This window comes from Tasmannia lanceolata, unplaced genomic scaffold (genome assembly GCF_043159265.1).
Source record: "Tasmannia lanceolata isolate RefF3 unplaced genomic scaffold, GAP_Taslan_0.1 ptg000024l, whole genome shotgun sequence".
Lineage (NCBI taxonomy): Eukaryota > Viridiplantae > Streptophyta > Magnoliopsida > Canellales > Winteraceae > Tasmannia > Tasmannia lanceolata.
Genome location: NW_027518701.1, coordinates 1,814,885 through 1,825,722, shown reverse-complemented (window position 1 = coordinate 1,825,722; position 10,838 = coordinate 1,814,885). Strand labels below are relative to the sequence as shown.

The 10,838-nt window shown below is 39.4% G+C and overlaps 1 protein-coding gene and 2 long non-coding RNA genes across 3 annotated transcripts; 2 read left to right on the top strand and 1 right to left on the bottom strand.

The window, feature by feature from the left end:
• Nucleotides 1-2,315: 2,315 nt before the first annotated feature.
• LOC143857383 (uncharacterized) lies at nucleotides 2,316-3,173 on the bottom strand. The gene is made up of 2 exons (XR_013238646.1): nucleotides 2,907-3,173; nucleotides 2,316-2,491 (listed from the first exon to the last, which is right to left on the bottom strand). It is a non-coding gene; the product is annotated as an uncharacterized LOC143857383 (long non-coding RNA).
• A 682-nt stretch (nucleotides 3,174-3,855) lies between these two features.
• LOC143857243 (uncharacterized) lies at nucleotides 3,856-6,145 on the top strand. Its single transcript, XR_013238537.1, has 3 exons — nucleotides 3,856-4,260; nucleotides 4,564-4,652; nucleotides 5,678-6,145. It is a non-coding gene; the product is annotated as an uncharacterized LOC143857243 (long non-coding RNA).
• Nucleotides 6,146-9,071: 2,926 nt separating this feature from the next.
• LOC143857418 (protein FAR1-RELATED SEQUENCE 5-like) lies at nucleotides 9,072-10,479 on the top strand. The gene is made up of 4 exons (XM_077367845.1): nucleotides 9,072-9,085; nucleotides 9,239-9,806; nucleotides 9,851-10,017; nucleotides 10,164-10,479. Exons 1-4 carry the CDS (start codon nucleotides 9,072-9,074, stop codon nucleotides 10,477-10,479), a joined length of 1,065 nt encoding a protein of 354 aa, XP_077223960.1.
• The last annotated feature ends 359 nt before the right edge of the window (nucleotides 10,480-10,838 follow it).

Genomic DNA, 10,838 nt, shown 5'->3' with positions numbered 1-10,838 from the left:
TTCTAAAATACACTCCCATTGGCTGCTTGGCCGGGCCCACTTACAATACTCCGAAGCAAAAAAAACCCAAAACATAAATGTATTCGAGCCTCTTCTCTCCCTGTCTGTTTTTTGGGTTTTCTAAAAGTCGAAGAAGACGAAGCTCTCTCTCTCTCAAAATGTCATAGCTCCCTCCCTCCGACCTTCTCCGGGCGCCACCTCCGTCGCGACGGGGGCCAACTCCTTCTCCGGCGCACAGGTATGTTTTTTTTAGTTTATTTTGAGAGAGAAAACTGCTATGCTAGGGTTTTTTGTCGTTTTTTTATGGGTAAAAGGGGTTTTCATTCGAGGGTTTTGGTTTTGTATTCAAGGTGTTTTTCATTCAGGGGTTTTTATCTCCTTTTAAATGGATTTAAGGGGGGCTAGGGTTGGGTTATTTTACAATGAAAAATATGCCTGAAGAAAGATGGATTGGCTTATTTCACTATTTTTCCTTTTTTTAATCGATTCTTTAGGGTTTTGATTTCCTAAAATGTGTTTTTTTTTTTTGGGAAAAAATTTATCCAGGGTTTCTATATTTTTTTCTTTGGACTAATCTTACATCACTGCCTCTCCTTTTTTTTCAATTTTTTTTTGGTATAATGCTATTCTAATTTGTTTTGTTTATTTATGGATTAACCCAAAAACCCAAAAGCCGTCGACAAAGCTCTCTCTCGTCGTCTCCGACTGAACCGTCGCCAGCAAATAGCGTGATGGATTTTTGTTAATTTTAGTCGACAAGGAGACGAAGAAACGAGGTTGGACCTTGTAGATGGGGGAAGAAGACAACCCCGAGAGAGATTACTTGGATGATGGTGTGAGTGGGGGGGGTCCCATCATTTCACCCAATAGAGGCATGCGATTTGGGAGCCATCTTCTCATGTGATGACACTTAATCGGACTGCATAGATGGGATGATCTAGACCATTCATTACCCATCACCGCAAACAGTTGAACTGTATAGGTGAGATATGATCTAGGGCATTCATAACAGGTGGACCCTACAACGGATGGTTAGGATCGCTTCCTATGAGCAATCATGTCACCAAGGCATTGTCTGTGATTATGGGCCCACTTCAAAAGGCATTGCTATTCTGTTCTGTGTATTGGTGATCACACAAGGTTTGCATGGACAATGGGATAGAAATCCAACTTCATCAATGTAATTTGTGCATTTCTAAAAATGATGAACACGTAATTTCAATTGATTATTATAATCCTATTCTCATGACTTACAAAAACTACCACAATACGAGGGTGTCCTATTTACAAGAGTTGTCCTCATACATGCATTTGTCATTGGGAGCAAGTTCGTCCATTCAATCAACCTAAAAAACGACCTACTTTGGATAAATAAGGCTCTTATGGTAGTATGGATATAACCAAAAGTATAACATTGATTAGGAAGAAACTTTTGTTCCACTGTACGCTTTATTTTCATCGCATCTTCCGGCCGAGGGGGGTGTGAATTTTATCCATCAGAGGGGGAAATTATCATTTCCCATAATAGATTTAATTTTACTTGCAGTGCTAACAGATGACGAACGATGCCCCTCTCGAGCTTTACTTCGAGTATCACAAGACCGATGGAGCACCTTTTGATGATTTAACTATACATCTACGACTTGTGGGTAGTTTATCTAACGATGACCAACTATTTCCTACTCTGTTCAAGCGGCGAGTCAAATTGTTCTGCCCCTCGTATACATCATCTCACAACAATTCATTGATCACTCAATACTTAAAGAGGAACGATGGACAATAGCTTACTCTTTTAGTCCGTAACTTTGCCCTCTTCCCAGGACAGCTGGATGGCGGAGATTTCATGGCATGCCCATTCACGGTGGGGCTTATCAGGTGAATGGTTTTGATCATTCACATAAGTGGGTCCCACATACACTTGTGCCCAGATAGTGAGATATTCACCCCCTTTTTTATTCTCTTAGACTAGAACGGGTGGCCTGGTGAAGAAAATGGGGCGAATATTATTTCCACGGCCAAAAATAAGTAAAATAGCACTCTCCATTAATCATAAGCCAAGGGCAACAACGCAAACGGTGAATAAAAATTGATTCTTTTTCTTTGCTCTGAGCGCAGAGTCTTGGAAGAAATTAAGAAGCGAAGAAACGAAACGAGAATAGCCATACAATAGGATGGAGGGGACAAGGTGTCCCCCCTATCGTTGTATAATGAATCAAGACACTCTACGACATCAAAAGCTAGAAAAAGAGCGAAGAATACAATTCTGAAAGATAGAACTGTAGAGCCCCAATACCACATAAATTCCCGAATACAAATTGAGAAAAAGGAAATATGTCTCATTCCAAAGGATATAAATTGATTAAACAACTCCTGTCTATTTTATAAATGTGCTGAATGAACAAAAAGGGTGAAAATAGAAAATACAAAAATCTTTAAACCAAGAGGTGTAGTAACTGGTTTAGCATCCTTCATGTTGAACCTGTAAAAGCACCTGTTTAAATGGAGACGAGTTTGCAAAACAAATTAGAATAGCATTATACCAAAAAAAAAGGAGAGGCAGTGATGTAAGATTAGTCCAAAGAAAAAAATATAGAAACCCTGGATAAATTTTTTCCCAAAAAAAAAAAACACATTTTAAGAAATCCAAACCCTAAAGAATCGATTAAAAAAAGGAAAAATAGTGAAATAAGCCAATCCATCTTTCTTCAGGCATATTTTTCATTGTAAAATAACCCAACCCTAGCCCCCCTTAAAGCCATTTAAAAGGAGATAAAAACCCCTGAATGAAAAACACCTTGAATACAAAACCAAAACCCTCGAATGAAAACCCCTTTTACCCATAAAAAAACGACAAAAAACCCTAGCATAGCAGTTTTCTCTCTCAAAATAAACTAAAAAAAACATACCTGTGCGCCGGAGAAGGAGTTGGCGCCCGTCGCGACGGAGGTGGCGCCCGGAGAAGGTCGGAGGGAGGGAGCTATGACATTTTGAGAGAGAGAGAGCTTCGTCTTCTTCGACTTTTAGAAAACCCAAAAAACAGACAGGGAGAGAAGAGGCTCGAATACATTTATGTTTTGGGTTTTTTTTGCTTCGGAGTATTGTAAGTGGGCCCGGTCAAGCAGCCAATGGGAGTGTATTTTAGAACTCAACCGCACCAAACTTTCGAACGGTCAAGCGTAGGAGCTGATTTTTGGTACACACCCTATCTATGATAGGACCTTTCAAATGAATGCTTTGGATCATCGTAACAAAGTAGGCCCATATGTGATTGGGCACTCGAGTGTACCATAAGCTTGGTACGCTCGAGCGTACAATCATTTTCCTCTCTCTCTCTCTCTCTCTCTCTCTCTCTCTCTCTATATATATATATATATATATATATATATATATATATATATATATATATATATCGGGAAAAGGTTTATGAGGTATCGCTCACTATTAGCAACCCTCTAGATACCCCATTTTCCATAGTTGGTTGAGTCATCCATCCCATTGGTTCTGTAGGTTATAGGTAGGATTAGGGTTATGGTTATGGTTAGGGTTATGATTAGTGGAGGTTTTCAAATGGATGACTGCAAATTGAACTCCTATAAATCGAATTGTTAGGATTATGGTATGGAGGTGGTTTCTTAGGGACACCCTATCTATGTGAGGTCCTATAGAATGAATGGGCAGGATGAGTCAAATAACGTGTAGGTGATGTTTTATAGAGGGTTGCTCACCTTGCACGATACCTCAGAAAACCTTTGCCCTATATATATATATATATATATACGAGGAAAATGATTATACGCTTGAAGCGCATTTCCGTAGGTAAGCTTGAAGAAAGAGAACGTTTCTTACTGGCTGAAATGGTGGGCCCAGAACGTTAAAGAAAATGGAACTTGCGGCGTTACGGAGGTGCGTCTTCGACGCACCCTCGAAAAAACAACAAAAAACCCATTAACGTTCTCCCTCTCTCTCGCTGTGTTTTTTTAGGCAAAAAAAAAAAACCCAAACCCTCACTCTTTCTACGCTCTCTCTCTCTCTCTCTCTCCAATCTCTCTCTCTGTATGCACTCTCTCTCTCTCTGTGTCTCTGTCTCTCTCCAACAGATGTGTCTCTCTCGAAACCCTCTTTCTACGCACGCTCTCTCTCTCTCTCTCTAACGTTGTATTGTAGGTTTAAAAACAACAAAAACCCCATATTGAAGAACGCGAAGTCTCTCTCTCTCTGGTCTTGATCGTTCTTTATCTTGTGGAATCTCTGGCTCTCTCTGTAACGTTCTCTCTCTCTCAAGCTGTGTTTTTTTAGGCGAAAAAGGAAAACCCAAACCCTCTTTCTACGCATTCTCTCTCTCTCTCTGTCTCTCTCTCTCTCCCCAATCTCTCTCTCTCTGTACGCGCTTCAAGCGCTTCAAGGAAGAGGGTTTGGGTTATTTGAGGGAAAAAAAGCACAAACCCAATTTTCAATTTTCAATTGTGTTTTATCATTTGGGATTTCGATCAAGACTCTCTCCTTTTCTCTTTCGATATTTTTTGGATCTGTAATCTGCTAATAGGGACTGGTGGGTATGTGAAGGTATTTCCGTTCTTTGCGGCGGTTGGGGCTGCTGTAGGAATCTGTGTATTTCAGCTGGTTCGCAACATTGTTATCAACCCTGAAGTTAGGTCAGTACTTTGCTAATATACTTTTACTTTTATTTTTACATCTGTGACATTGTTATCAACCCTGGGTTATTTGAGGCGAAAAAGAAAAATCCTTTTGAGACATAGAATAGAACACTCAGAAAAAGGAAGTTATCGACAAGGCGTGGCTCTAATTAAAAAGAAGAAACAGTAGGAGAGGCCATGTGTTGTGGGTCCCATGACATGTTGGTGATTCATTTTCAGTCTGGGATGTTTCCTACTTTATAGTATTGCTTCCCACCGACTTTGCAGTTTGCACCCCTCTTTAGTCCTTAGCTTGTTGAGAATGATGAGGTCAGAAGAAACATGTCACAGTGTAAATTTGTTCATAAATCTGGTAGCTGTCTCTCTAACCCCATCTTACACACTAAGAAAATTAATGAGAGAAATGCCACTTTCAACTAGTGAAGAGGATAATTCTAAGAATAGTGAGAGAGATATTTCTAAGTTGAAAAATGAGAGGGAGGAAGAGACACAGAAGAATTAAATATGTGGGAGAGAGAGAGAGAGAGAGAGAGAGAGAGATTGGAAGTCAATTTCCAGCAGGGAAGAGGATAATTCTAAGAATAGTGAGAGAGAAAGTTCTAAGTTGAAAAGTGAGAGAGGGAGAGGGAGTGAGAGAGAGTCACTTCCAGTATGTCATCAAAAGCATCACATTTGTAGGAAAGTGACTTCTATGCACTTTCATGCTTTAACAATGACACTACTTTCTTTACAGTTTTATAATTAGATGTTGTAGTTTGTTACAGTTCCCAAAAAAAGATGTCAAAGACCAATTGGGAATGTCTTGGATATCCATTGCTATTCCAGTATATTGCCTGTCAATTAAGCAGAGGTTTCCAAGGTAGGTATATTTTTTTTTTTGAAAAGCTGTTCCAAAGGTTGGTATTAGAATTTAGAAGAGCAAGTATTTTCAATATATTTTTTTGCATTAATGTGAAACTTTGAAATAACCATGTTTTCGCAATGACTGAGTAATGGAAAGCTGTTTGGCATGTCATTTTCAGGTTAACGGATCGCTCGCTCGGAGAGCAATCAAAGATCTAATGGCAAGAGGTTCGATCACGATGATTTCTACTCACTCCAGCCACCAGATTTACACTAGAGCCACCAATACCTAGAAGTCTTATTTCCTTATTTCATAGGCTGGAAGGCCAAACTTGTTCTGTTCTGTTCTTAGTGTCCGCCGATGGCTTTAATTCTCAGTTACTGGAGAGCACTTTTCAGTTTTGGCTGTATTGGCACTGATTATGTCTGTTTGTGGCTGCAATTGAAGTAGGCATTTCAGTTTCAAATGGCTTGATGTTTCCATTCAGCTTACAACTTTTTAACATGAAGTACCTAAGGATTTCTCAATTGAGTTGCTGGGTTTCCGAGTTTTTATACCTCAAAAGTCCTGTTCTATGCAAGTATGGAAGGAAAATGTTTGGGGAGTGATAAAATGGGTGCACATTAAAAAATTACCTCTTTATGCTTTTTGGTTTTGCTGTTTTAAATTTGCATTGCCACTCAATATAGGTTGAAATTGCATGAAAAAGATATTGAAGTGTAAAACTGGAAAGATTTTCCTGGATGATGACATTTCAGGAGAGCAGAGCTGAGGAAATCAATAGGGTCCTACTTACCGCCATCTGATCAAACATGGTGTTAGGGTTTTGAGAGCCCACTTGTCATTTATTGGGACGTTTGCGACACACAAAACAATAACACTCTCTGCAGCTCTTAAATTGAGACCCCAAGCAATCTCTTTTTGCGACATTACCATGACACCATCTATATAGTGTCTAGACTTAGTATTTTGAACTGTCGATTACCTAGAAATGCTTCCTTCAAGTTCTCCATCTACTGGGAGTGTTGGCAACCCACATCAATAACAATTTCATCAGCTCATAAATTGAAGACCCAATAAAAAATGAACAAATTTTCTTTGAGAAGGCGAAATGAATCAATAAATGAGCTGATCTGTCCATAATCCAGACTCCAGACACAACTGCAAATAACGGGAAATGATTTGAAGCACTACACCCTTTATGGGGGTTCCAATGAAAATACCGTTAGAGTGGGCCCTTCACGAAGCCATAGATACACTGGATTTGGCTGTCATTTCACTTGTGAGGATGGCTTCTAAAGAGTTTTTGATTTCTGACTAATCTCAGATGATTTCATTAATTAATCACTAATCCGCTGTCATGCCCTTTATATTATGTCCCCATCTCACCCTCCTTGGCCCTCTCCCACAGCTTGAGAAACTTATATTCCATGAAAAAAAAAAATCCATGCTGCCAAACATGGCCTTAGTAAGCTAATATTCTACCCGAAAATAAAAATATATGGCTGCCAAAAACGGCCTAAATGTACAAATAAATGCTAGAAGAGAAATTATTTTGGGACCCACAATGTTTTGAGTTTGGATTCATATTTGCAAATCTTGATTAATCATGTACAATCTCCATCCAGTATTGGGACAAAATTGGTTGTGAATTAGCAAATCGATGGCTCTGATCACCATACACATACGCCATGTGTTAGGGGTAAAATCCGCTCTCCCTTAGATGTCCAACACGTGCCATTAAGGTTTGATAGGAAATCGAACTTGTCTCCAAGAATACAACGCCAGAAGGATTCCCCATCTCTACCAGCTGAGCAACCTCACCTAGGTAGGAAAGTGCTCCAAGGGAAAGTCCCTATTAGCAGATTACAGATCCAAAAAATATCGAAAGAGAAAAGGAGAGAGTCTTGATCGAAATCCCAAATGATAAAACACAATTGAAAATTGAAAATTGGGTTTGTGTTTTTTTTCCCTCAAATAACCCAAACCCTCTTCCTTGAAGCGCGTACAGAGAGAGAGAGAGAGAGAGATTGGAGAGAGAGAGAGAGAGAGAGAATGCGTATAAAGAGGGTTTGGGTTTTCCTTTTTCGCCTAAAAAAAACAGCTTGAGAGAGAGAGAACGTTACAGAGAGAGCCAGAGATTCCACAAGATAAAGAACGATCAAGACCAGAGAGAGAGAGACTTTGCGTTCTTCAATATGGGGTTTTTGTTGTTTTTAAACCTACAATACAACGTTACAGAGAGAGAGAGAGAGAGAAAGAGGGTTTCGAGAGAGACACATCTGTTGGAGAGAGACAGAGACACAGAGAGAGAGAGAGTGCATACAGAGAGAGAGAGAGAGAGAGAGAGAGAGAGAGCGTAGAAAGAGGGAGGGTTTGGGTTTTTTTTTTTCGCCTAAAAAACACAGCGAGAGAGAGGGAAAACGTTAATGGGTTTTTTGTTGTTTTTTCGAGGGTGCGTCGAAGACGCACCTCCGTAACGCCGCAAGTTCCATTTTCTTTAACGTTCTGGGCCCACCATTTCAGCCAGTAAGAAACGTTCTCTCTCTTCAAGCTTACATAAGGAAATGCGCTTCAAGCGTATAATCATTTTCCTCTCTCTCTCTATATATATATATATATATATATATATATATATATAGGAGAAAAGTGTTGGTGCGCTTGAGGCTTTATAAAGCCTCCCATTGGTTTAAATGTTTGGGTCCCACATACACGAACCAATGGGAGGCGTTATAACACCTCAAACACACCATTTTCTTGGTGCGCTCGAGCTCACAATCTTATATATATATATATGAGGAAAATGATTATATGCTTGAAGCGCATTTGCTTAGGTACGCTTGAAGAGAGAGAACTCTTCTTATTGGCTGCAAAGGTGGGCCCAAAATGTGAAAGAAAAAAATAGTTGCGGCGTTACGGAGGGTGCGTCTTGGACATACCCTAAAAAAAACCATTTTTTAACGTTCTCTCTCTCTCTCTCTCTCTCTCTCACAATGTGTTGGAAAATTTGGGCGAAAAAAACCCTAAACCCTCTTTCTACGCACTCTCTCTGTCTCTGTCTCTCTTTGATCTCTCTCCGTTCTCTCTCCGATCGGAGCCCATCACGCCGACAAGTCCTATAGGTGCGTTTCTTCCTCCTACTCTCTATATCTTTTCTTTTCTTTTTTCATCTCCATGAAAAAAGAGGGTTTCATCTTCTTGATTTTTCTGCAAAAAGAGGGTTTCATCTTATTCTAGATCACATATAGTTTTGGCATTGATTTTGTAATACAAGTTTAAAGGTGAAACCCTCTTTCTTCTTGGAAACATTTTATTGAAGTGGGATTGCTGGTAGATTTGTATTTGTATTTTTCTTTGTTTCTCCAGTGTGGATTTTTTTAAATTCGGTGAGGGGAGATATTCTTGGAGGTTAGTGTCATGAAATATGTGTGTTTAGAGTAGCTCTGTTGTATCATTTTTTCAGAAAAATATAATCTGATTCTTTTGTGTCGAGTTTTTATACTTAGGTATTAAATGAGACCCTTGAGCATGTACTGAGTTCGCAGATTCCTGCAATAATATTTTTGTGAAATATGAGTGTTTTTAGGTTCTATTCTTGCCAATGTGAAAAAAAATGTGATTATATTTATCATCTATTCTTGTCTCTGATTTTCTTAGCTGTACATTTAACCATTTCTAATTATGTTGATGGGCCATGTCTATGTTGTATTTTTTAGGTATAAAAAGTGGATCCATCTAGTGACGAAGTAGATGCAAATGGTTTAATTGAGTTCGGCAATGGGTTTAACCTCTGTGATGATAATTTAGTGTGGGATGGGACTATAGTTGAGGTTAATGATGGGGTGAATCTCAATGATGCTGAGCTAGTATCGAAGGCTAATGATGGGAAAGACGGAGATGAGGGTTGTAGTCACGAAGTTACTAGTCCCAACGAGGTTGCCGGTGAGAAAAGTGTTATGAATAAGCTGTTTGTGAATCAAGTTTTTGAAACTTGGGAAGCTGCATATGAGTTCTACAATAATTATGCGTACGCTATTGGTTTTGGACTACGAATATCTAGTACAATGAAGTCAAATATAACGAAGGAGGTGATATCGAGACAGTTTGTATGTGACAAAGAGGGACAGAAAAGGGTTAAGGAGAAGAGAGATGATGTTAAGGAGTTGAGGGAGCGTCGCCTTACGAGAATGAATTGTAAAGCGAAGATGATCATCAAGTTGAGAGATAATCAGTGGAAAATTACAACTTTTGACGACATCCTCATGAGCTTACTTCCCCACTTAAAAGGCAAATGCATCATTCACATAGTCAGTTCCGTAATAACAAAAGTTGTAAGAATTTGATTGAACAGCTCGGCGAAAGCAATTTCAAGCCTGCTCAGATAAAAAAGGCCATTAACTCTACTTATAATGCTCTTGTGGTCTCAACAAATCAAGTTATTGCCCATTTGAGAGCACTTAGGGAGAACAATATGGGTAAAGAAGCGGTGACAGTGGCAAACCATTTCCAAAAGAGAAAGTTTGAAGACCCGAACTTCTATTTCAGTTGGAGTTAGACGCGAATGGGACTTTGCGTTCGATGTTCTGGGCTAATTCAAGGGCGAGAGAAGCACACCTTACCTTTAGTGACGTGATCATATTTGATGTCACTTATAAAACGAACAGGTTTAAAATGCCGTTTGCACCGTTCACTGGAGTTAACCATCACAGGCAATCGACTCTATTTGGATGTGCACTTCTTGCCGACGAGAGAGAGGAGACTTTCACCTGGTTATTTGAGCAGTGGCTTACGTGTATGTTTGGTAAAGCTCCATGTGCTATAATAACTGATATGGACGGAGCTATGCGAAATGCAATTAGGAAAGTGTTACCACAGACCAGGCATCGGTTTTGTTCATGGTACATAAAGAAGCATCTCCTTGAGCATGTTGCAGACATGAGAGATGCCGACGGTGATTTCTACAAGGATTACAATCACTAGTTTTTTAGGAGGGCAATAGAGGATTCTGAGACAGAATGGAAAACTTTGGTTGATAAATATGATATTGATGAAAGTCATTGGTTAGGAAAAATGTGGGATCTCCGTGAGCATTGGATCCCCGCCTATTGAAGAGACACATTCATAGCAGGAATGCCATCTAGTCAACAGAGTGAAAGCATAAATTCCTTCTTTGATGGTTATGTTAACTAGAACACCTCCTTAGTTGAATTCTTGGGTCAATACGATAAGGCACTGGTTGAGCAGAGTAAAGCTGAATCCGAAGAAGATTTTAAGTCTAAAAATACAATTGCCAAATTGAACACAACCAACCCATTGGAACGAAAGGCTGAGGAATTCCA